Genomic DNA, 27,786 nt, shown 5'->3' on the forward strand with positions numbered 1-27,786 from the left:
GAGGGGTCAGAGACATCAAAAGAAAACCCACAGAAATAGCTAGCCTGGATCATGGGAACTCACAATCTGAACCAACAACCAGGAATCCTCCACGGAACTGACCTAGGCACTCTGCATATATGTGACAATTGTATAGCTTGGTCTATTTGGGGCACTCCTGGCAATGAGAATAGAGCTGTCTCTGGTGCTTTTACTGAATCTTCAGAATATATTCTTCATGCTGGATTGCTTTGTTCAGCATGAATACAGGGGGAGGTACTTGGTCTTATGGCAGCTTGATTTTCCATGCTTTGCTAATGCTCACAGGAGGGCTGCCCCTTGCTGAGTGAATATGAAGAAGAGTCCTACTGATGGGTGTTAGAAGAGGGGTGTGGGGGGAGGAAGTGGAAGAAGAGGAAGAAGAGGAGACCGCAGTAGGACTGTAAAATAAATAAACAAATAAAATATTGGACTGTACACAAGTGTATACAGCATTGTCTTAATTATTGATTGATGGAGGAAGGCCCAGCCCATCGTGAGTGGTGACACCCTTGGGCTGGTTGTCCTGGGTTCTATAAGAAAGCAGGCTGAGCAAGCCCTATGAGCAAGCAGCATCCCTCCATGGCCTCTGAATCATCTCCTGCCTCCATGTTCCTGCCCTGTATGAGTTCCTGCCCTCACTGCTTTTGATGAACTGTTATAAGGAACTGTGAGCAAAGTATATTCTTTCCTCCTCAAGTTGCTTTTTGGTCATGGTGTTTCATTTCAGCAATAGTAACCCAAACTATGACAAGTTGGTAACAGGATATTGGGGTATTATCATGACAGACCTTGTCATGTTTTGTAGAGGATTATGGAAGGACTTTGGATATTTGGGCTAGAAGAGATTGAGTGTCGAGAAGTCAGTGAGTTATTCTGCAGGAGTTTGGGAGATAAGGATGTTGAGAGTAGTGCCGGAAATGGAGGCCTGGCTTTCAAAGTGTCAAAAGTTCAAAGGGAAGCAAAGACTCTATTAAGCAATTTGAGTTAACAATCTGTGGTCTGGTTATCTGTGACTGAAAAATTGGCTGTGGATTAAGAAGATACCAGAATCACTAATCTGAAAGTTTTTGCTTTGCTGGGATAATGGATGCTGGTCAGCTGGGGCTGAAGAATCAGCTATGATTCACTGAGGTGAAGTCTTCTGGGAAATGTTCCTCAGGTAGCATACGGAAGCTGTGTTCCAGAAGTGGCTAAGGTTGTACCTCCTGTTGGCAACCAAACTTGGGCAGTAAGAGTCACCCAGGTGGTACTGGCTTTGAAAGACTGAAGGGGTCAGGGAGAGGAGCTGAAGCTTGGCACTGTGTGAAGCCAGGGAGACCATTGATGAAGGTGCAGCCTCAGTAGCAGTTGAAGTCCCAGGATTGAAGGCGTCTTGCAGAGGAATTTAGGGTTGGCACCGTGAAGAGCGCCTAGGAGAGGCTAGTGAAATTGCAGCCCAATTGTAGCAGAAAACCCTTGCAGTTTTGGATATGCCAGTACCATGGGGAGGCCACTAAAAAGCTGCATTTGTTATCCTTGTGTTATTTAAAAAATTTTATATTTTGTGATGCAAAACATTTAAAATATAATTACATCACCTCCCTTCCCTCTTCTCCCTCCAGTTCCTCCCATGCCACCCTCAGCCTTTTTTAAAACATTATGCCAACTCTCAACTTCATTCATGATTCCTTCAGTTATGGGGCTTTCCTCATAACTGAGGCGGAACATCCATCCATGAACTTTGTTGTCCTCACTTTTGAGACTCCCCTTCTGCCACATAGTGCCAAGTCTCAGATGCTCCCCATGAGCTCTTCATGCCTTCATAAACAGTATCACTTGGGTGACTCATACCTAAATTATGAAGTTCAACTTCTAGAGTGACATTCAGCCTTGGCCTCTTCTGGACCACAGTTTTTGTGTGCTGACCCTGGGGAATTATTTACCATATTTACAATCTTCAATGATGCTGGTCTCATCTTAATTAATTATAACAGCTCAGCTCCAGCTAACCAATATCAATTGTTCTGGTAAAGCAAATATTTTACGTCACTGGCATGATCTTCTCATTGACTGCTGATGATTCAGCTCTACCTTGCCAGATACCATAGATTCTTGATTCAAAACCTTAAATGGCCCCAACAGATCCTTGAAGGGACTTTCAGAACTTCTCTCTGAAACTTCAAAGTCCATTCCTCTATCTTCTGCATCATTATCTACAGTCTTGTTTTCCAAACTCCCACTGACCACTCAATGGCATCCCCATCCCAAGTTCAAATGCCACAACAATCTTCCCAAAAACACATGGTCATGTCTGCACAAGAATATCCCATGACCCCATACCAAGTTCTGTTTCAGTTAGGGTTTATTGCTGTGATAAAATACCATTACCAAAAGGAACTTGGGGAGGAAATAAATTATTTCAGTTTACAACTGTCAGGTCACACTTCATTGCTGAGGGAAATCAGGGCAGAAAATCAAGCAGGGCAGAAACTTGGAGGCAAGAACTGATGCAGAGGGTATTGTGGAGTATGGCTTACTGGCTTGCTCACATAGCTAGTTTCTTATAGCACCCAGGACCACAGCCCAGGAGTGGCATCACCTATAGTGATCTGGGCACATATCAATTTTAAAAAAAGAAATTGTACCACAGACTTATCTGCAGGACAATTTGGTGTGGTCAAATTTTTTTTTCAGTTGGGATGCCATTTTCCCAAATAACTCTAGCTTGTGTCAAGTTGACATAAAATTAGCCAGCGCAGTTGCCTCTCAGAAGTTCAAGTTAATCCCCTATAATTTAAGTCATGACACATTTCAGACACTGGATTGGGTGGATTGGAGCTGGATTTGAACTCCCCTTTGAAGGCTAGTTTTCATAGTATCAGAAGATGCTATGCAGTCTGCCAAGGGAGGGACATAACCAATAATCCTACACAGCTGTGCTTCATATGGACCACAACAATGACTATCATTACAAGATATCCCTAAATTATAATTGTGATACTCATATCTTGGTGGTAACTAGCTATCTAATTGGACTAAAGGCCTGCTCAATAGGAGAGATACCATGTCTGCTCCTGGAAAGTTAGCCAACTACCAGGAGGTAGTGAAATCATGGGTGTTAGAGGAGAGTCTACTACTTCCACTGTATCAAAACAATATAGCTCCTATTGTATTCTAAATACTTGTTCTTATACCCACATTTAAGTCTAAGTCTTAAACCTCATCAAAGAATCTTCTCTTTGCAGCAGAGACAACTATAGAAAGCAACAACTGGTCAAAATGCAGAGAACATCTGACCATGAATGTGTCCATTCTCAATGAATGCATTTTTCACACCTAAGGGTCAGAGAACATGGACAAGGTGATTGAAAGATTGTAAAAGCAGAGGACCAGGGTTTCAAAGTGATTTTAATTTACATTTCCTTTTTGGTGAAGTACGTTGAACACTTAAAACTATAGTTAGACACATGTATTTTGTCTTTGGAGAACTGTCTCGTAAGTTCATTGGCCTATTTATCAATAAGCAGTTTTGAAGATTTTTGGTGATTAATTTGTGCAGTTCTTTAAATCTGTAGATATCAAACTTCTGTCTGACATATAGCTGACAAAGATATTCTCCCATTCTGTAGGCTATTTGTTCTTTTCTGGTAGGTTCTTTGCTATATAGAAGCATTTTAATATTCTGTAATCACATTTTTCAATTCCTGGGAATATTATTTCCTGTTCTTTTGGGATTCTATTTTGGAAGTTTTGCTTATACCAATATTCTGAAGTGTCTTCCCTAGTATTTTCAGCATTTTAGGCTTTAAATTAAGGGCTTAGATATACTTTGAAATGATTTTCATGCAGGGTAGAAGATACAGATCTAATTTAATTCCTCTGTTAGTAGTTATCTAATTTTGTCTCAACCTCTAATTTATTACACCATATTCTTCCCAGTGCACATTTTTACACCTTTGTCCAAAAGTAGCTATCCATAGCCGTACAAGTTAATTTCTTTGTCCTCTATTCAGTTCTATTGGTCTACAAGTGTATTTTTGTTTTAATCCCACACTATCTTTGTCACTATTGTTTAGTAGTATAGTTTGTGGTCAGGTGGTGGGGCCAGGTACACAAGAAAAGATCCACAGGTAATTCCTAGGTGCCATTTCAATAGAGAATCACTGTTCTCTAGACAGGAACCATCACCCAAATCACTGTAGAGTTCCTCAGGACTCAGATTGGTGCATCAGGTCTTTGGTTCCCAGAAACAAGCTTAGAGTAGCCTGTGGGTGGATACCTCTAAAAACCACTGGGGAACAGTTGAATATCTGGGCCTAAGAGAGAAGACTTAGTCTCACTTCCTCACTCTTCTTGCTTGGGTTTCCTGTCGTCACAGCATGATCATATTTTTTCTCTCTTCACTTCTCCTTTTACACAAATAGACCCAGACTTCTGTGTTACCAGCCTGTGCTGGCCACCTTAAAGATAATCAACAAATTCTACCTGAAGTACTGAGGGACACTGCCTACAAAAGGTAAGACTTATGCTTTTAACATCTCTGAACCAGCTAATGTGGGGCACAGCATTTTAAGTGACCCCATACATTTCACTAGTAACTTTAAAATTTCTGATTTCACAAATATTTAGATCAGCAGTTCCCTCAGGCAATCAGGCTAGAAAAACTTTGATTTACTGTGTTGTCTGATATCTCTTTGTGCCTGAGCTTCCTTGAGCATACATCATTACAGCACTGAATTGCTTACTGTGAATGGTGGTTTCTGATGGTTGAAGTTTTCTGTGTGAGATGAGTTGAAATGGGAGAGATCTTCTATGCTGCTTTTTCTTTAGAAAACTTGAATTTTGATTTTAAAGTGGTGAGAGAAGTAATAGAGTGATTTAGCACAGTAGCCAGGAGATACATTGTCTTCATCAGAAAACATTTTATAAGGAAAGTTGATGCTCTGACTGTCATGCTTTGATATTAAGATGGGTAAAAAAAAACAAAACTCTGCAATGCAGTAGGTGCCCTGTAACTGTACTTTATGATTTTATTCTGGGTACCTCCTAAGGATGCTTCTTAGCTTGGGGACTTTCAAAGAGCAACGCAAACATTGTGATCTAAAGGGTTTCTTTCTCTACATTAATTGATCCTTGATACATGAAGCATGAAAATTGACAAATCTCATATAAAGTGTTCAGCTGAGAGGAAACACACAACTTGATACAGAAGTAGTTTCCAACTCATGGATCAAAAACTAATTTTAGCTTGCAAATACTCAGCAGAGGGATAGTCAAACTTTGGTCCTAACTTCCTGAGACTAACATGGTTCTCCATTGTCAATACAACATGTTTGTATCAGGTCTTTCTTGGTCCAGGAGCTTCAAGAAGCTAATTTGATTATGATCTAAAGGAGAGAGAAGAAAGTCCCCTGTGGCCACATTTACTCACCTAACAATCATGGGGGAGAATAGGGGAGATAGCTGCAGCTTACCAAAGTCTCCCTCAGAGGCTACCAAACCCTATAATAGAAATAACAACTAGTTTTTAGTGAACTAAGATAACAATCAAGGGTTAAGCACCCCTTGAAGTATGACACAGACTTGGCAGGTGTTGTGGATAAGGAGGAGAAATGTGGGAGAAGGGAGAATTTGTACAGTAATAGTTCTGTCCTTAAGGAACTCTTCTGGGCAGTCATACACATTAGAAGACTGAGACAAAGAATTGTATCTGCTGGGTGAGCGAAGTTTTGCTTTCTCAATCTTAAAACGGAATCTTCACTATGTTGAAACCAGTTGATTAGGAGCAGATGCTGAACTGAAATGTGGTTTCCTGTGGGGGCTGGTTAGATTATTTCTCTTTTAAACACAATGTTCTCTTACCTTTATGCCTACAGGAAGTGATTCAAAGTCCAGGCCATCACAGCTACCTTACTACCACTCAAAGGATATGAGCTTTGTTTGTTAACAAGAGACAAAGACAAAAAAGGGAAACTGCTGTTTTCTTAGCCTCTTATGTTCTCTGGTTAGCCTCTGATTGGCCAGGAGACCTAAAACTACTGCTTTCCTTTCCCATTCCCAACTACCCTGCAATGTCCCAATGGCCAGGCATTGTGCTCAGATGCTGATCACATAAAGACAACTGATGTGGGGTACACAGAATACAACACAATGTGTTCTTTTCTATAAAGTAGAGAGAATGCACACAGAATACAGGAGGTTAGGAGTCTGCCAAATACTCCTTGAGAGAGAAGACTGACTGTTATGAATTTATTATGATACTGGGACTATTAACATTTCAGCTACAAAACAGTGCATATGCACTCAAACAAGTACTACTCCCCCACTCACTGCCACAGGCATGATAGAAATGAAATTAAGCAAGAGACACTAGTCACATGTCCACAGGAAGCACCAAGCCCTTTCTCCTACTTGGCAATTAAAAGTGGATGGCAAGTTTACTGAACAAATAAGTCTTAGGTCTGTTCAAGGAAGATCTATGCCTGACACTTAGACACATCAATTTTGGTAGACTGTGACTTTGAATTGGGACACAGAAGCACATTTCTTCTTCTTTGACTTCAGTGTTTGTTTCCCTTGATCAGAAGGAAGGGTAGATTTTTTTTTTGTGTGTGTGTGATGTTATAGCCATTCTTTTCTCTTCAGTTTCCTTCCAACAACTAGTGTGTTGATTTAGTTATAGTACCTTGTGTTCGCAGTCAGTCTACAGCACTTCTTTATACCCCACCAAGCATCCAAAATGTAGGTCACTCTGTGCACTAGGCATCTGTCCTAAGGAAGTTATTAGGACTAGCTACCACTTAAGGTAATCATTGAGGCAAAAGATTCTTACAGAAACCAGATACCTGTGTGATGCTAGGCAAGAGGGCAGTTGGGTACTTGGATTATATAGATTGTCTGAACAAAGGTTTTGAGAAAGAAAAAAATATATACTTCCAAAGCCAGTAGGGAGGAGATCACAATGTGTCATTGATCTCTGTGTTGGGCTATAGAGGCAAATCTTCTCTACTGATTATCCATTTTCACCAAGTAGAAAAGTAGTATGTTTTACTGCAAAGTTCTTTATGGTTTTAAGATAATAAAGAGGATATGATGTCTCCTGGGTAGATGTGTGAGAGCTCTGGATATCTAATCCTAGTTTAAGCAATTGCCTTCTTAATAAACATCTCTACCTGTGCTAGTGGCTAGTAATGTCTTGCTGAGTCCTGAAGTGAGAAGAATACCTCCCACTATCATTTGGATTCATATTTCCTCCCTTATCTAATTTTCTATTTCTTGACCTTATTTTTATTTTCATGAACGTTTTCTTACAAAAGCCAAACAAGTTTCTCATTAAGCCCATAATGGCTCCCTCTATTAAGGTATTTCCTTCCTGCTCTCCTTCTCTGTTCTTCCCCCAAACTTGTCCTTCCTGATCCCTCATGTTCTCATCCCAGCTCTCCTTCTCCCCTCCTTTTTCTCCTCCCTCCATTACCCTCCCCATGCTCTCAATTTACTCAGGGGATCTTGTGCCTTTCCGCTTCTCAGGGGTCCATGTATGTCTGTTTTAGGGTCCTCCTTGTTTCCTGGTGTTGTGGATTGTAGACTGGTTATCCTTTGCTCTATGTTTACTATCTACTTATGAGTGAGAGCATAGCATGTTTGTCCGTATCTGGGTGAGGGGAATGGGAGGACAGGAGAAAGCACACTGTATCATGTTCTGTGTACCCCTATGTCTACCCTCCATCCACTTACCTAAAAATTTCAAGATGTCATTGCCTTTCCCACTGAGCAGTAGTCCATTGTGTAGATGCACCACATTTTCTTCATCTATTCTTTGGTTGAGGGGCATCTAGGTTGCTTCCAGGTTCTGGCTATTGCAAATATGCTGCTATGAACATAATTGAATAGATCTCCTTGTAGTATGAATGTGCATCCTTTGGGTATATGGCTAAGAGTGGAATTGCTGGTTCTTGAGGTAGATTGATTCCCAAATCTGGCACTAGAGAAATTTCCAGGAATCCACAAGGATGACCCCAACTAAGAATCTAAGCAATAGTAGTTACCTTAAACGCCCTTCCCCTATAATGAGATTGATGACTACCTTAAAAGCCATGATAGAGCCTCCATCCAGTAGCTGATGGAAGCCGAAGCAGACACCCACAGCTAATCACTGAGTCAAACTCCTGGAATCCAGTTATATAGAGGAGTGTTGAGCAAAGGGGTCAAGACCATGCTGGGGAATCCCACAGAAACAGCTGACCTGAGCAAGTAGGAGCTCAGAGATTCTAGATTGACAGCTGGGGAACCTCCATAAGACCAAACAAGGCCCCCTGAATGTGGGTGTCATTTAGGGATCTTGGGCAGTCTATGGGGCCACTGGCGGGCCAGTATTTATCCCTGGTGCATGAATGGGCTTTGGGAGCCCATTCCCCATAGAGGGATAGTCTCTGAGTCTAAATACACAGGGGAGGGCCTAGGTCCTGTGCCAAATGATGTGATAGACTTTGATGATCCCCCATGAGAGGCCTCACCCTCTTTGAGGAATGGCTGGGAAGATGATAGGGTAAGTGGGAGGACAGGAGGACAAGGGAACTGGGATTGGTATGTTAAATAAGATTGTTTTTAATTTAAATAAGAATCAATTTAAAACGCAAACAAAACTTTTAAAGAAGTATTGCCAAGAAACAAAATGGGGAAAAAGCTTATTAGAGCCTTTCCTAGCCCCTAGAACATTTCACTCCTGAGTCCTCTCAGTGTGTCAGGGCCACTCCCAGGATGACTTGGTCTTTCACTCAGCACTCACTGAACCCCTGACACTGAACCATTCAGGAAATTCTATCATACTCTCTTTAGAACACCTATGAAGGAAATATTATAACCCTATTTAAAATTGAGGACACTGGAAGTTTGATAGCTTAGGGAAGTTGTTCAAGGCTGTAATTATGATAAACAATGGTGCTGGAAATTAAACTAAACTTGATTCTAAAGTTTTGTTTATCAAAACATGATCTGTATGCTTTGAACTCAATGAATCATCGTCACCAAGTTACACTGCTCACATCTGGTTTTTCCATGCCTGGGAGCAACTGCAGTAAGAGATAATTTGCAATCTGACTCTACTTGATACTACCCAAATAGCTGCAAGTACACAAAAGTTCTGTGCTTTGCTGAAGTTGACATTAGGCCGACACAAAGACCCAAGTCTTAATGTATCTGTGGAGCATATCAACAAGAGATATTTTCTGCCATCAAGGTCTGCCTGTCTTGAGTTGATATGTACTGGCCTGTCCATAAATAGACCTGTCAAAATAAATAACCTTCAATGTAATGACACAAGTATTATGAATAAGAAATTTTCAGTATAAGAAAATTGTGTGGTTTTGTAAGTATACTTCTTACAGACCCACATGGACATTAACTTACAAGTTTATTAATAGGTACACATTAAATCCATTCATTTTTGTTTGTAAATCATTTCATTTACCTTTTGAGAGTATAATTACACCATCCCCCTTTTATTTCCTCCCCACAAGCCTTTCTGTGTACTCCCACCGCAATAATTATTTTTCAAATTCATGGACTTTTTGTCATTAACTATTGTCATGCACAGACATTGCTATAGACATAATTACAACCTGTTCAGTTTGCATAATGTTACTTACATGTATGCTTTTGGGACTAACCATTTGGTAGTGGATAACCAATTGGTGTGCTTTTCTCTGAAGAGGATTATTTCTCCCATTCTTAGCATCCTTCAGTTGCCTGTAGTTTTTTGTCTAAGTTGAAGCCTTGTGTGCTTTCCCCCAGTCCACATTAGAGTGTCTATTGTTGTCCTTGCTCAACTTATGTTCAGGCAGTCACATTGGTGAGACTTTATGTGCATAGCTTCCAACATTCCTGGGAGACACAAAAAATTCCCTGATGTTCTAGCTCTTACAGTCTTTCTGTCCCCTTCTCTGTAATGATCCCTGAGTCTTAAGTATGGGAGATATTTTATAAATGTATTCATAGGGACTTGGCCCCATAAATCTTCTGTAGTGGCTTTTGTCTGCTGAAAACAGAAGTTTCATTGATGTGGACTGAGGACAAACTTATTTGTGAGCATAAGGATAAACATTGAGACTGTAGTTAGGGATTGTGCTAACTTAGTAAAGTGGCATTTGTAGGTTCTCTTATAGGATCCACAATTTCACTAGCCCTAGGTAGTTGGCTAGTTTTCTGGTATTTCCTTATTGTTAAATGGGTCTTAAGTACAATTAGATACCTATTGGTTATCCCCAAGTTATGCTATGACTGCATCCTTTGGGTTATCATGTCATGCTGGTTGTTATGGTTCATAGGCATCATTTCTGTGTAGGACTATTGGTAACTTCCCTCCTTTGGTTTCTTACATGGCATTTAAATTGTTGTCACTTACATTCAAATGTTCTAACCATGGATTTCTTACATTCCCTACTGCCTTGTTTTTGGTTTTGTTTGAGAAGCACTTGTCAATATATCATAAATGGTCAATGTAAAAGCAAAGCTCCTTGCTGAAGTTACTTATTGGCCTCTGAAACTGGATTTTATAAAGGCAGAGCTCAAGAACTGGTAGAGTATTTTTTTAAATTTCTATCTAACCACAGCCACCTCTAAACTTGTTTTCACTGAGGGCAAGAGTAGATGGTGCTGCAATTACAGATACAAAGAGAGAGATCAAACTAGGAACCTACAAGATAGTTCACTAGTCCAAGATCTTTGCTTGGAGTAATTAAATGGTGTTTAGGTCTGGCTTCCACACTGGGTCCTGGGATGTGGCCTCAGATCATTGTGGTTTAGTCTTGAAATTTTCCTGGAAATTGACGTCAGGAGCTTTCTTCATAAAAAGAATCCTGTGAGAACGTTGTGAGTCATTGGGGCGGAAGTGGCAGCTTTTAACTTTTAGGTAGGTGTCAATTCCTCTGAATGTTACACAGAAGGGTGGGAGGCTCAGAAACTGGCCAGTAATGGTGAAGAAAAGGTAGGAGAAATTTGTCTGGGTTTATAAGAAAACAGGGCCATTGTAGCATTTTGCAAAAGTAATGGCTGTATTTACCAACTGGGCAGATTTTATCCTTCAATTTGACATGAGTCTGAGCAAAGAGAAAACACAAAAGGAAAGAAACAGATATTCTTTAGTTTTCTGTGAAGGACAGAGTCAGTGGTGACACACCCAGTTTTGTGGGAATCTTGGTCATTGATGGAAAATGGATTTACATGAATCTTTAAAAAGCTGTGACAGGACTCAAGGATCCCGAGACTTATGTGACCCTATGAGGCTGATGATTTGATTATCTCCTGTTAGTTGATGAAGAACTTATTTTCCTATGTTTACAACATCATTTATTAAAACAACAACAAAAATCTCAAGACACATGACTACAATATTTTGTTTATTCTACTATATTAGAATATGGAACTAATAAATGAGGTCAAGGTGTTTGTTTAGCCAGTGATTCAAAGATGAATGAGGTATGCCTACTTTCAAAAGTTTACATCCCAGTGAAGGAAGAGATGCTTGTATTATAAATTTTGGTGTAAGGGAAGACATTCACAGATAGCACGGGCACTGCTTATAGGAGTGAGGGCTAGCTACAAAAATCTAGATATCAAGAAGGTTTTATGGGAAAATGATATACATGAGATGAACGAGAGAATGGTTAGCATCTGATCAGAATAAATGTTGTGAAGGACAGAAAGGGACAGATCTTAGCAAAGAACCACATAAGCAAAAGAGAGGGAGGAGATTTTAGAACCAGCATTCAAAGCTGATTCACAATTTTTATGTAAATAGGTAGATATACTATGAGTTTGGAGTCATGGACAAATCAGGATGGGCCTTTTAACATAAGCATACTTTCATAAAAACTTTGCATCAGTCAAGACAATAACATATCCCAAATTCTCAAAAATTCCTCAGGCTTTTGTAAACCCTTTCACACATCTGTACTCATCATTTGCCCTTGTTATGTTTATCTCCATGTAATCTCTGGTCTGATTTCTGTTTCTAAACCTGTTACCTGGAATTATGCACTTTTATATCTATCTTTTGTTACTCACTATACTTATTATTTTACATTTAATTAATTCTTTCAAAGTTTCAAACATCATATTTTATTATATTCACTACCTCTCCCAACTCTTTACTGATTCACCCTTTTACTATGCCTTTTCATCCTTTTATAAAAAAATATTTAAGACCAGTTTGTCTTCCCAAATATTTTCGGTTATGAGGTCTTCTATGGAGAGTGGTTAACTTGGCAGGGCCTATAATCTTAAAGGAAACTGCTACTCACAGCAGTTAATAATTGCCAATATTGCCACTGTTGGGGAGTAGAATAGTGTGCCCATATCCCCTCTCTATGTTGAGATTTGATCTGGATTAAGCTTGCATAGGTTTTATAAATACTGTCAAAACCAATGTGGATTCAGATGTGCAGTGTCCCTTCTGTGTCTAGAAGATAATGTGTCCTTGTAGTCATCTACCACCTAAGGCTGTTACTTCTTTATGACTCCTCTTCTGAGATTATCCATGAGCCCTGGGAGGAAAGTGATTCTGTCTTTTGCGTTGAACATTCTTTAATTTCTTATTCTTTGTACCTTGGCAAGTTGTGGGTCACTGTGTCAATTACTGTCTATGGCAAAGAGAAATTTCTCAGATGCAGTTTGAGAGATGCACTGATTTATTGTCATGATGATAAGTCATTGGTCATCAGTTTAATACTATGTGTTCTTATCAGGGTCTCTGACTGTCTAGACATATATTCTTAGCCTGGTGATGGTGTGAGGTATGGGTTTCATCTTGTGCAACATGAGTTAAATTCAACCAGGAAGTTGGTGTTTGCTCACATGATGTTCCTGTCACTATGGGCATGTCTTTTTGAGCCAATCATTCTTTATCCTCCACTAGAATTCATAGACACTTCCAGAACTATGAAAATTAACCAGTAGAGGGGACACTTTGAGATTCATGCCCACTTGATTTTCACCATGTTCTGTGATTCAAGTAATGTAGTGTGTCAGCAACAGGGTATTACTGCCAAATTCTGGGTGTAACTAAGAACATCAGCAATAGACTATAATATGTGATGGTTTATGAGGTATCAGTGACCAACAATTCCATAAGAAGTAACTCATACCTGGTACTTGGCTTTTTTTTAGTCTCTGGTATCTGGTAGGGCATCATTGCCTTGTTTAGGGTAACTAACTCACCTTTAACTCTCTATTGTAGAGACTTCCTTATTTTTTGAAAAGTCTTTAGTGTTATTTATTCATTTCCATACTTGCTCTACTAAATACCCTCCATTATAGGTCTGTAGCATACCATATTGCTGAGAAGTATTCCACTATCTAGTTAATACCATAGTTCAGTTGGGCATCAATATGTCAACTAGTGTTTTTTTTCCAGTTTGGGATTATTACAAACTAAGATGCTATAAACATTTCTGTATAATTCTTTGATTGAGAATATACTTTCATTTTTTTCTTGAGAAAATGCCTAGAAGCAGAAAGAATTTCTGGGTCATAAATGCAATAATATACAAGTCTTTTATAATATTTCTTAGATTTATCCCTATGTTTTTCATAGTTGATGTTGTTTATAATAACCTCAAAAGTTTATTTCTTACCATTGCTAGTACATGAAAATTCTAACAGTTAGGAGTCCCCTAAAATACTAAGCTAATAGCATACACCCCCATATATATATTTGCTGCTTCAGTGTCTGTGAGCTCATATATACCTTGTTTAGTTGATTCAGAGGGCCTTGTTCTCTGGATGTACTTTATCCCATCCGGCTCTTACAATCTTTCTGCCTACTTTTCTGCCTAGGATTCCTGAGCTGTGAGGGGAGGGATTTGATGTAGATCTTCCATTTAGACTCTCTCTCCAAGTAATTACTGCCTGTGAGTCTCCATTTGTTCCCATCTGCTCTCAGAGGAAGTTTATCTGATGATGATGACTGGATAAGGCACTGGTCTATGAGTATAGCAGAATATCATTAGGAGTGTTTGGTTTTACCCTATGTCTCTGGGATATCCAGTTTCTGGTTCCTGGTTACCCAAGCAGTTCCAGGTATAGGTTCCTTCTTGTGTAGTTGGCCTTAAGTCAATTCAGATATTGGTTGACCACTCCCACAAGTTCTATACCACTATTGCCATGACATTCTTTGCAGGCAGGATAGATTGTAGGTCAGAGTTTTTGTGCCTGCATTGTTCACATTTCTCTTTTGGTAGCCTGCAGAGCACCTTCTGAACTAAAGAGACTAGAACATAGTGGTGAAGGCTCCATTTAGGCACTAGCTCAACTTCTCCATGTTTGATAATTGTGTGGCTATTACCTTGGCAATGGAGCAGCACTGTCAGTTGGCAGAGAACAAACTTTGTTCTTAGCAACACCCTGGGTTGTTTGGAGATTTCCATGGGACCCCCTTGACCAACAACTCAATAGAATGCAACCTAGTTCCACCATTGGAAGCATAGCCTGGTGACAAGAGATGGCTAGTTGAAACTCTGTATCCCCCATTACTAGGAGCCCTCATTGGGCTTACTTTGATATATTCCAGAAAGTTTCCACTGCACTAGGTTTCCATACCACCCCTTAAAAACCCTAAAATCTCAAATTCTAGCTTTTTTCATGCACTCTCTTCCTCTAACCCATTTCCCCGAAATCTGATCCCCCATCCTGTCCCCACCCACCCCCGGGCTGCCAGTAAAATCTATTCTATTTACCCCTTGATGGATATCCACATGCCCTTCCCCAAAACCTTCCTCTTTAACTAACCTCTCTGGGTCTATGAATTGTGGCTTAGTTATCATTTACTTAACAGTTAACATCCACTTATAATGGAATATAGACCAATTTATCTTTCTGAGTCTGGGTTACCTCTCTCAGGATGAGTTTTCTAGTTCCATCTATTTACATGTAAAATCTATGATGTCATTTCTTTAACAGATGAGTAATATTCTATTGAACAAATGTATGTTTGTCATTTGTATATAGGAGAGATACAGTTTTCTTTTGAGTTAATCTGTCCAGCTACTTTGCTGAAAATATTTATGAGCTGTAGGAATTTCCTGGTGGAATTTTTAGAGCCACCAGTATATACTATCATATCATTTGCAAATAAGAATATTTGACATCTTCCTTCCCTATTTGTATCCCTCGATGTCCTTCAGTTGTCTTATTGCTCTATCAGAAATTCAAATACTATATTCAATAGGTATGAAGAGAGTTGACAAACTTTCATGTTCCTGGTTTTAGTGGAATTGGGCTTTTCTCCATTGAAATTGATGTTGGCTATAGGTTTGTTGTAAATTGCCTTTATTATGTTTAGGTGTGTTCCTTGTCTCCCCAAACTCTCTAGAACTTTTAATATGAGATGAAAAATCAAAAAAAAAGAGAGGGTGTTGGGTTTGTAAAAGGCCTTTTATGTATCTAATGTGACGATTATGTGTGGTTTTTTTTTTTTTACTTTCAGTTTGTTTATATGGTAGATCATGTTTTTGATGCTCATATATTGAATGACCTCTGCCTTTCTGGGACAAATTCTACTTGATCATGGTGGATGATCTTTTGATGTGTTCTTGGATTTTGTTTGAAATATTTTATTGTGTATTTTTGCCCTTATATTTGTAATGAAAATTGGTCTGTAATTCTCTTTCTTGAGTCTTTATGTGGTTTGGGTATCAGGGCAACTATGACCTCATAAAATGAATTGGGCAATGTTCCTTTTATTCCTATCTTGTGGAATAATTTGGCAGCTATTGGCATCAACTCTTTTTTGAAAGCCTGGTAGAATTCTGTGCTGCTAAAACCATATGGTATTGTCCTCTTTTTGTTGGGAAAATTTTAATAGTCTGTTTAAATTGTTTATCTGGTCTTGGTTTAACTTTGGTAAGTGGTATTTATCAAGAAAATTGTCTTTTATTTTTAAAGATATTTTAATTTGGTGGAGTACAGGTTTTTAAAATATGTCCTTATAATTCTCTGGATTTCCTTGGTCTCTGTTATTATGTCTAACTTTTTGTTTCTGATGTTAATTTGGATATTCTCTCTCCCTCTTAGTTTGGATAAAGTTTTGGTTATCTTGTTGATTTTCCAAAGAACCAACTCTTTGTTTTATTGATTGTTTGTATTATTCTGTTTGTTTATATTTTTCTGTCTCAGCTCTCATTTGTTTATTTCTTCCAATATAATCTTCTTTGGGAGGTTTAGTTCATTTTGTTCTAGAGCTTTTAGGCATGCTTTTTAGTTGCTAGTATGAGCTCTCTCCTGTAGACATTACCCTGAAGGCTTTACAGCAGACAGGGAAAAGACTATCTACAAAGAGCCAAGCATGAAACGCAGCTTAGCCCAATTTTATTGTAACTGGTGCTGGACCAGGACTTCTAGAGTCTAGCCCACATCATTTTACTTTAACCATATTTAAGCACAGGGTAATCATTGAAAAAAAGTATTCAGATAACAATTAACTGAGCCCAAAGTTCACAATCTATGACATGTTTACATTGATATTCCTTACAAAGTACATTTGGCTTCTTTCACAATAATGGGTACTGCTGACTCAGAGATAGTGCCCAAGATTTAGAGTCTAGGCAGTTTGACTGAGGTAAACATAATGCTTGTGGGTGTCTGGATTGCCATGGTCCTAAGATAACATATAAGGCACTTAGGTTGTTGTAAAGCACAAGTGACATCACTCGTAAGAGTGGGTTTATGGTCTAAAAGCAATGAACAATGATTGTTGATTACTGTTATATTGTTGTTGGTAGTGCTGGTGGAATTGGTGGTGGTGGTGGTGGTGGTGGTGTGTGTGTGTGCATGTGCAGATGAGCATGCTTACCTTCTTTTGATTTTTCTGTGCTTTCATGTTTCATATTTCCTGTTTATTCATGGATGTAGTTAACATCATTAGGTTTGAGCTTTCCTTCTAGTATCTTCTGTAAAACTGGATTTGTAGATAAATATTGTTAAAATTTGACTTTATCATGGGAATCACCACTTTTCTCCATCTGTGGTGATTCACAGTTTTACTGAGTGTAACAGTCTAGGTTGGCATCTGTAGTCTCTTAGAGTCTGCAACACATTTGTCCAAATCCTTTTGGGTCTCCATTAAGAAGTCAGGTATAATTCTAATATGTTACTTGGTCATTTTCCCTTGCAACTTTTATTATTCTTTCTTTGTCTTATATGTTTAGTGTTTTGATTATTACATGGTGAGGGGACTTCCTTTTCTGGTACAATCTATTTGCTGTTCTCTATGCTTCTTGTATCTTTATAGGCACCTCCTTTAGTTTAGAAAAAATTTCTTCTATGATTTTGTTGAAAATATTTTCTGGGCCTTTGAGTTGGGTTTCTCCTCTCTTCTCCTTCATACCTAATATCCTTGGGTTTGGTCTTTTCATAATGTACCTGATTTCTTGGATGTTTTGTGTCAGGAGTTTTTTTAGATTTAGCATTTTATTTGACATATGTATCCATTTCTTCTATTGAATCTTCAATACCTGAGATTCTCTCTTCCATCTCTTTTATTCTGTTGATGAAGTTTGCCTTTGTAGTTTCTGTTCGAATTCCTAAATTTTTCATTTCTAGAATTCCCTCAGTTTGGGTTTTCTTTCCAAAGTTAGGTCTATAACAATTTTATTCATTTCCTTACACTGTTTGTTTGTGTTTTCTTTGATTTCTTTAAGGGATTTTTAAATTTCCTCCTTAAGGACTTTTATATTCATAAACGCTGTTTTAAGGTCTTTTTCTAGTGTTTCAGCTATGTTGGAATAGTTAGGTCTTGCTGTGTTGGGTAGCTGGGCTCTAGTGGAGACATACTACGTTGGCTGTTGTTGATTGTGTTTTTAACCTAGCATCTAGGCATCTGAGTTTGGAATGATTATAGGTCTAGGTGCTGATTTTTGGATTTGTCTTTGTTGGATGGGTATTTTGTTCCTTGGCTTTTATTTCCTCTCTGGATTTTCAGAGGGTGTAATGGCTATGTATTGCTTGTTTTCCTGGCCTGCTTAGCTGGTGTATTCATAGAAAATGTCTACTGGTGTTAGAGGCTGGGATACTGGGATGAGTTGAGGGAAGAAAGGTTGGAGTATGTCTTTGTGATCTGTTGAGAATGAGGTCAGAGAGGAATTATAGAACTGGGGATGAGACTGGGGAATTGGATCTCAGGATCAGTAGGAGAGGTGTGGGTCTGCCTTCAGCCTACTTGTTGCCCTGGGAGGAACAACTCTTTTGTCAGCTGGGGATGATTGCTTGGGTTGGGGTCTGGGACAAAGCAACAGTGGGGAGAGCAAGGTTAGATGGGGAAGAGAGATCTAGCTATTGTAAATAGGACAGCAATGAACATCCAAATCTTTGGCATATGCCTCTACTCCACAGATACTTATATTTTTTAACAAGCTCTAAATATGGATCCTGAATTTGCATGAAACATGCAGCAATCCTCCTGCCTCTGTCCTTGAGTGTTAAGTTTGCAAGCAAGTGTTGGGATTACAGCATTGCCTCCTTTGTCCTTTCATCCCCTCCTTTCCTTCTGTAATTACTTTCCTTCCTCCTCCCCAATTAAGCCCCCAATTTATAATTATTTATTTAAAATATTATTTCTATGTATTTTCTGAGAGTTTTGTGGATATGTATAATGCACTTGGACCATATCTACCTACACCGTCATTCTATAACCACCCCCAAACACTCCAAAAACATTTTCCTCCCAACTTTGTGTTCTTAATTTTTTTATAAACTCAACTGAATTCAGCCAGTGTTACCCATGGGTACATTGGTGTGAGGCATCTACCAGATCATTGGCAACTAGTCAGTGGCCTCACTTCCAAAAATCTTTGACTCTCCTTGTCTATTTCCCAGCACTCAGAAAGTTCCAGTAGCTCCTGGGCCTTCTGATATGTCCTAAATTCACGCTGTAATTTTATGGAGGGCATGGCAGGTAACCACAGTTGCTGTGAGTTAATGACACAGAATTCCAATACAAGAACTTTTATTTTTTCCTTCTCAGACTCAATGATAGTGTTATTACAAACTTCTCTTTTACATTTATTTTTAAACTCATACAATACTGTGGTGCACAGTCCAGTGTTTACTAAAGATATTTAAATAATGTGAAGTAAACTTTTCATTATTGTGCCAAAAATTCCTTAAGAAGTCAACAACTTAAAAGAGGAAAAAATCACTTTTAATCATACTTTCAAAAGATGCAATGTGTGATGGCTGGTCCCGTTATTTTGGGTGTGTTCTGAGGCTCAAGCACTGTGTTGAGAGCACAGAGCAGAGCAAAAGTGGCTGAGAAAAATAAAGGTAGATGGAAAAAGAGGAGAGACGGGGAGAGAGGTGGAGAGATATAGAAGGATATATCCTGCAATGGCATGTCCCTGGTGGCCTAAATCTTTCAAATAAGCTGTACCTCCTAAATAATTTATCATCTTTTGATAGCACTGTCATCTGGGGACCAAGTTTTCATTTAAAACATGAGTCTTTAGAGGCCATCTAAGATTCAAATCACAACTAACAAGAAAACCTGGTCTACTTATCTGTACAGTAATGTTGGTCTTGCTTCTATTCTATCAATTTTCCTGGAGGATTTCCTTGAATATTCCTTGTAGTGTGGATTTGCTGAGGAGAAATTCCCTTAGCTTTTGTACATATTATAGTCACAGTGTATGAATACAATGAACAAGTCTCATATGTATCTTATATTCTTCACTATTCTTTTTTATTGATCTTTTTTTGCCATGTGAGTAAATTATTTTAATCTAATTCAGAATTTATTACAGGTATTAATTCTTCAAGTATTTTTCTCTTCATTTGGAGACTCCCATTACATACAAATTATAATATCCAACATTACTTCATCTAGAGATAGTCTATTCATTTACATTTTGTTGCATGCCCTTTTTTGATATTTTTCTTACTACCTTAAAATTCACTCATTTTTTCTTATTTAATATATACCATTATCTTCCATTAATACATCTCAGTATATTTTTATCTCAGGCTAGGCTGTTTTAGCTTTAGCAGCCTAATTTGCATACATATGTATATTCATTATGTAGCCTAGGATGATGTCAAATTTGTAATCCTCCTGACTAAGCCTCCCCAGCACCGGGATTACAGGCATTTGTTATCACATTCATACTCATATTGTAAAATGAGATTGCCCTGGTTTATCTAGATGGTCATTGTCTAGATATAATTTTCTCTCTCTTTCTTTTCCTTCCCTCCCCCTTTCTTCCTCTCTTCCTCCTCATTCTTTCTTTACCTCCCTCCCATTTCTCTCCACCCTCTGTGTGTGCATCTCCATAAGGGCATATATCAGAGCATGATAGAGATGGACACCTGATGTACTCCTCTGGTGCTCACACATACACGTCTGCATATACTATGTAATACATCATATACATCCACACACTGGTATCCTTGCTTTAAAAAAAAGATAGCTTCATTTAAAAGACTGTGTTCATATTGTGGTCTCTTTTAACTTCCTCATTATATATTTGTGTGTTTCATTTCTGCTATAGGATCAACATCTATTTGAAGACATTTAATACTTAGCCATGGCCATATCTAGAACAGAAATATTATAGATAATTATGCATAAAGGACAAATGAGGCATATGTATATCACCTTGTACTTTCATATGGAGAGGTTTATAGACCATTCAGTAACAACTGATGAAAAATGAGGTCATGAGTTTGAAGAAGAGTTGGAAGGGGTATATGAGAGGGTTTGGAGGAATGAGACAGGATAGATGTTGTAATTAAAACACAGTTACAAAAATAAACAACAACAAATTTAGTAAGTAATGAATCTTAAGACAGTTAAGGAACTGGCTGATCAAGTCACTGAATTTCTACCATGTGCATTAATCATATAGTCTTGGCCTCAAAGGATATTCTTGAGTAGCCATACATGTCACTAATGTCACACAGGAAAAAAAAAGCACTGGCTTATTATGTATCACTGTGACTCATGTTCTTGTTAGAATAGCTCTGTTGTTGGGTTTATGGTAACACCAAACATTGCTTATTGAACATTCAGCGTTCAAGATGATGGCTTTTCAACCTGGGCTTTAATTTTGAAAGTATGAAAACGGAGATTTGGGGAAAATATTCCAGAGGAGAGATAAATAGTTCAAACATAAAATGGTGGTGATAATCCTTGAACCCTAAACACTTGCATTTTGGAGTCTGTTGTGCTACCTTACAATGCTAAGTCATCATAAAAATTCCTTTCTTATTCCTTCTGCCTTTTAGGTCATACTATCCCAGCATGGGCATGAGCAGCTTGAAATTGCTGAAATATGTCCTGTTTTTCTTTAACTTGCTCTTTTGGGTAAGTATCACCTTTGAACATAACTGAAATAATACCCCTCTATCCCAGCTAATCTATCCTTTCTTCTCAGTTATAAGAATATAGTATAGAATATGTACTGTGCAACCTCGGTAATATTCAGAAAGTTTCATATAGATACAAAGGAGTAATAATTTCCTCCCCTCCAGACATTTTTGTGACAGTATAAACCTACAAAATTGAAAGGTATCAGTGAGTTAATAAAGGAGGTGCCAATTCTGTGTGGGGGCTTTAGGGTAACATTGCAAATAACTGGTATTTATAAGTGAGAAGTGGACTACAATTTGAGTGTCAAATTCTATACTTTCCCTATTCCTGATCCCATGGAAGAATATTGACAGAGAAATTGTGGAAGTTCTGTTTTTATTAATTTTTAAAAGAACATCCATCTTCTGCACTATCTAGGCTAATTTGTATCCTTACCAGTAGTGTGAAAGGGTTCCTTTCTTCTGTCATCCTGGTCATCATTTGTTGTTGATAGTTTTTGCCTTATGACAGACAATCTGATGGGATGAAGTGGAATCTCCATTTAGTTTTAGTAGTTAAAGATGATGAACACCTTTTTTCATATATTTATTGGTGATTTGTACTTCATTCTTTTAAAACTGTTCATTTTTATTGTTCATTTGTTGGAGTGGTTTTTTTCTATTTTTCTTCAAATTTTGGACTTCCATATGATCTAGTCATTTTACTTATTATTTTGTCTCCAAAAGAATCATAATCACCTACCACAAAGATACTTGAACATCCATGATTTTCACTGATGCAGACTAGACATACATCTATAGATGAAAAAGAATATGTGGTATATGTAGACAATAGAGCTTTTCTTAGCCATCAGAAGAATAAAATTATGCAGAAAAATAGATAAAATTTGAGTGAAGTAAGTTAGTACCAAATAGAAAAGTATGGCATCTTCTTCATATGTGAAAACAAAGGAAAATAAAGAAAGGCACTTAAAGGGAGACAATTAAGAGTGGTAAGGAGGAAAACACAAAAGAAAAAGCATATAAAAAAGATTAATAAGGGCATGAATATGATCAAATTACCCTATGTGCTTGATGTATAGAAATATAACAATGCAATATTTTATATAATTAATAGGGATTAATAAAAATGTAAAGTTGCAGGCACATATGTCCATGCTTGGTTATTTAGGATGTCCAAACAGATTTCAATATGTTGAATTCAGAAGCTGCATTTCATATATAAGATAAATAAGTACTCATATGTTTATGAGAATATTCTTATAAATTTGGCATCTCTGATAGTCTGCCTATCAAGATAATTTCTTTAAACAGAGCATTTTCTCTATGTGGTTGTACTCTCCAAAGGAAGGCCATGTGTGGAGAACTGAGCAGACAAGAGATAGAACATCTGAAGTATAAAGTTAGGCATACATATAGCGAAGATGAAGGTATTAGGTCCCTCAAAAGGATGACATATCCTTGGTGTCAGAATCTGTAAAAGATATGAGTGTGACTCCATATGAAGTGCTGGTATTTCCTTTCTATATGATAGTGGGGAAACTGAGTGAAGAGGTGACATCATGAGTCTTGAGTGAGAAAAAAAACCCAGATGATTCTGATCTCAAGGAGGTGAAAACACAGATGAGGAGATACTTAAGAACTACATCTACTTTAGAATGCTATGGAATGCTTCCTTTCAGGTCTGTGGCTGTTGCATTTTGGGCTTTGGTATCTTCTTCCTGGTCCAAAACACCTATGGAGTACTCTTCCGTAACCTTCCCTTCCTGACACTGGGCAATGTTCTCGTCATTGTGGGCTCCATTATTATGGTAGTTGCCTTCTTGGGCTGCATGGGATCAATCAAGGAAAATAAGTGCCTGCTTATGTCGGTGAGTCCTTGCATCAAGTGTGATACTCTGAGATGTGGTAGATTCTTAGCCAAAATGTCACATGAATATTCCCTTGTCCAGTTAATGACTAAGTCCATGATCTGGACCTCTGCCATCAGTGTTACTCTTAGTAATCCCCTTTTCAATATGCCACAAGAAAATCCCAGTAAACTGTACCTACATCATGCAGTGGGATTTTCGAGATCAATATTCCAACATCTTCTTTATTCTGCCAAAAAATAAAAATACCAGGTTCATAACAGAAACAGCCCCACTTCTTGGTACCAATTTCTGATTTTTGTTTCCTTTCTGTTGCTGTGGTAAAATGCCTTGAAAAAGAGAAATTTAGAAGCAGAAGTATTTGTTTGATCTCATAAATACAGGGAATATAGTCAATTATTGCTGAATGTTAAAGCAGGGACTTAAAGCATTACATGCACAGTCAAGACCAAATAGAAAACAGTGCTTGAATCACTTATTGCTTGCTGTGTATTCTCTGGTAGTTTTCTTTATTCTTACACGGGTCAGTGTTCAGTGAGATAATGCTACCAACCATCAGGGTTGGACTTCCAGTTTAATTAACAATCAAATTATTTCCCCACAGACTTTCCCACAGAACAATTCAGTCTAGAAAATGTATCAATTTATTGAGAAGTTGCCAGCTAATTATAGGCTGTCATGTTGATAATTAAAGCTAACCATCTCTTATCAGCCAAGATTTTATACACTGATATTAGTTTGTTTCTCACTGGGATCCCAAGGATATGCAGAAGAAGACATTGTTGTTATTTATGGTATCCATTTTACACTGTCAGTAATGGTCACTGTTAATAATATTTTTCCTCGATGTCTGAAATTATTTATTACCTTCTGCTTAAATCCATATGGAAGAACATACTTCAGGTTCTGACACATAGTAATTAACTGATGAAAAAATAATCACTAGGTTCTTCTGAACATAGTGACCCCCAATGATATAGAGTTCTTTAATTCATGCACAAAGTAGCTTTCATAGTAGGAATGACACAATTTAGGGAAGAACCTTGCTGAAGTCCTTGACTATTAAAAATGGAAGGGATTTGCAGCAGTTACCTATCAAATAACCATCCTGAGAAGTACCATCAGGCTTAGATTTTGCCTACTAGCATTGGAGTAGAGGAGATAAAAATTTCCTACTGTACTAAGGACAGAGGTTGGTATAACAATGCTTCCATACTTATGTGTTCCCAACACAGTTATCCCTTAAATCATGTGATCAATCTTTTCTTGCAGATTGGCACTTAAACTAGAGCCAAGATCAATAATAATATCAGTAATTTAAAAATAAATGCCATCAAACAGTTCTCAAACAGATAGAAAATATCAGAGACAGGACAAATGATTTAAGCTGCCAAAATTGGTGTTAAGTTTTTTTTAAGGTGAAGAACAAATGAAATTATAAAAGTTTTTGTATAAATGTCATGCAGGGATTGAAATTCTAAATTTGAAGATAAAACTTGACTTAGAACTGTGATTGTGCTCCCTCTTCCTCCATGCAGATGTCCTCCTGAGCTTCATTATCATCCACCCTATACCTTGAGCTAGACTTAATCGGATATATGGGACCAGGACCCAAACTCATGCTTTAATTTCCTGGATTTTTGCACAACTGTTTTACTAGGCTGATGCTAAAAATTAATTCAACAGTGTTAGAACAGAGTTAGGTTGTAGCTGATCTGCCTTCTAGAGTCCAGCTGTAGGAAAAATATGTAGAATCCACATATTACTCACAAAATAAGAGAGGACTTAGGAAGTCCTGAGGAGGCAGGAGAAGTTCCTAGGCATGATTTTATGTTTATTTTGTTGTTTGTGTGTGGGCACATGAACACACATGCATATGTACACCAGTGTAGACCTGTTTGCTCTCAAGGTAGAGAGAGGTAGAACAGAAATGGGGATCAGTGTTATGATCATGTTTCTGCTTTGTCATAGTTCTTTGTTCTGCTGATGATTATTCTTCTTGCTGAGGTGACCTTAGCCATCTTGCTCTTTGTGTATGAACAAAAGGTAAGTTATGAAGAACATGGCTTACTCTCTTGTTGTGCTGAGAAGGAGAATACACAGTGGAAACATTAGTAAAGCAAATTAGTAAAATGTCATACAAAAGAAGTAGGAGGAAGAGAGACTAACTGCAGTTGAGGAGAGAAAAACTGTCATGAATATTGTATTTGAATGATTCCTTGAAAGATAATTGGAGAGAAAATGAAGCAAGCTTGTTTTCCTCCTGTCTACTTCTCTTTATGGAGATATCAGTCTTCTCATTAAGGTTTGACCTTGGCTTTGGGTTTAACTTTCTTCCCTTGTAACTATAGTTTTGGAAGGATAAAAGTCCATTACCTATATCCTCTTTAGCTTGTCTTCCCATATACTCTTCCTCATCTTACTTCCCCAGTTCTTACTCCTTGGGTGGGGGATATATTTGGTCTACTATAAATCTCTTATTTCTTGAATTAATCTTGTTTCTACTATATCTTCTCTGGTGGAATATGATTTACCCTAGCTGAACACATATGTGGCAGAAGGCCTGAATGACAGCATTCAACATTATCACTCAGACAACAGCACCATGGCAGCATGGGACTTCATCCAGTCACATGTAAGTACATAAAGAATCCTGCTCACATGAATCAGAATGAATTCCCAGCTTTGGTCCCTAGAAACCAGTGTCTCTTTCCTAAAGGTTTCAGACTCAAAGATCATCAGTTCTCAAGTTCAAAGGAATGTCTGTGCTCTCACAGGCAGAGCAGCATAGGAATTAATCCAATGGATACATTTTTTTCTGCATTCTCTTTCATTCTTTACTAACTCACACAAGATCATTGTTTGGCCCTAACAAGATGAAATGAAGACCCAAATAAATAATATTGGATGACTTTATACATTTTGAAAAATGTCATTAAAATAGCAGTAGAATAAAAGAAATCTTTCAAATTCCTGAGTCACCAAAATTATTATATTTTTTACCTATGTCTTTAGTGTCACATTCCTCATGCTTCTCCATGCCCATGAACAAACATCAACTTTACATTATCTCCTTAGAATGTTAGGGGAAAAACATGGATTAGAGAGACTTGCACAGGCATGATATCTGTCCAAAGAATACTATCATCATCCATGATGGATTTATCAGGAATAGACAGTAATAATAACAGGAAATTATAACATAAAAACAAGAATGGGAGGACTTGGAAAAATTGCAACCTCTTTAGATTTTAGATTCCTCATTTGATTCAATTCAGATTAGAAGTCCCCTTTTAATGTTCAGATACATAACAAAGAAAAAGCAAAACAAAATATGTCTCTTGATACATGTCACCAGCTTCACATCAACTTTGTCACTGCCACCTCATTCAATCCCCTAAACATTTTGCTGGAATATTCTAAATCAAAAAAAATACTGAGCCTTACATCATCTCACTCATTAAAAATCCTTAAAGAGTCTGGATCAATGGTTAAGAGCACTTATGCTTTGCCAGATGATCTGGTTTTTGTTATAACACCTACCTGGTGGCTCACAACTTCCTGTAACTCCAATTCCAAAGTGTCAGAAGCTCTTTGCTGGCTTTCACATGTTCCTGCATGCATGTAGTGAACTTACAGTCACACCCCCACCCCCCACATTAATAAATAAATTCTCAAATATCACTAATAGTCTATATTTCAATTATTCTAATTTTATCTAAAATTTCAACTGATTTTAACAAATCAAGATCTAAGAAGTTTCAAATGCTACATTTGGATGAAATGTCTCAACATTTATTTCACTCTATAACAGTGTCCTACTCCTTTATATTATATGTATGAGAAGAAAAATTAGGTTATTTGTCCTACAGATTCTACAATTTTCTGTTACTGACTGGTTTATTCTCACAGGTTATTTTGATCTCAGGAAATCTGTTTCCCCAAAGTACTGTGAATCTAGAGGCTTGGTGAAGTCTCTCTCTGTCTTCTTTTAAAATAACATTATTTTATTTATTGAAAATTTCATACCATATATTCTGATCATATTCACTCTTCAACTCTTCCTAGATCCGCTACCACTTCCCCACTCAGTAAAATTTGTATACTCATGCTATTTATAAACTCACTGAGTTCAGTTAAGGATACCTATATATTTTTGGGTGAGGTCATGCCATAGGAGTGTAATTCACCTGCCACGGGTTACTGACTCTCCTTCTTTCAGCCATAATCAATTGCCAATAACTCTTAAGGATGGGACTTCCTGACCATTCTATCCTTCATGTGTTTTCTTTTGTGTGAATTTGTGCCCCAATCACTGAGTTCCTATGTGAAACTGCCTTGTTGTTGTCCAGGAAATGCTATTTCCTTATAGTCATTCATCGCTTCTATCTCTTACACGTTTCTGCCCACTATTCCACACAGATCTCCCAACCTTGGGAGCAGATGGTATAATATAGGTGTCAGTTTAGGGCTGAGTACTCCATAGTCTCATATTTGCTACAAATTGATGAGTTGTGGATGTCTGTGTTAATCGCCATCTACTAAAGAAAGAAGCTTCCCTTAT

The 27,786-nt window shown here is 37.8% G+C and overlaps 1 protein-coding gene across 3 annotated transcripts in view; it reads left to right on the forward strand.

Moving 5' to 3' along the window:
- Positions 1-4,367: 4,367 nt before the first annotated feature.
- Positions 4,368-27,786, forward strand: part of Cd53 (CD53 molecule) — a 28,220-nt gene continuing 4,801 nt past the window's right edge. Inside the window, exons 1-5 of one of the 3 annotated variants that reach the window (XM_027395439.2) lie at positions 4,368-4,516; positions 21,268-21,346; positions 23,034-23,222; positions 25,194-25,268; positions 25,762-25,857. In XM_027395439.2, coding sequence (XP_027251240.1) covers positions 21,284-21,346; positions 23,034-23,222; positions 25,194-25,268; positions 25,762-25,857 — 423 coding nt within the window. In that variant the 5' untranslated portion in view covers positions 4,368-4,516; positions 21,268-21,283. The other 2 variants (XM_027395440.2, XM_027395438.2) reach the window with 2 other exon arrangements.

This window comes from Cricetulus griseus (genome assembly GCF_003668045.3).
Source record: "Cricetulus griseus strain 17A/GY chromosome 1 unlocalized genomic scaffold, alternate assembly CriGri-PICRH-1.0 chr1_0, whole genome shotgun sequence".
Lineage (NCBI taxonomy): Eukaryota > Metazoa > Chordata > Mammalia > Rodentia > Cricetidae > Cricetulus > Cricetulus griseus.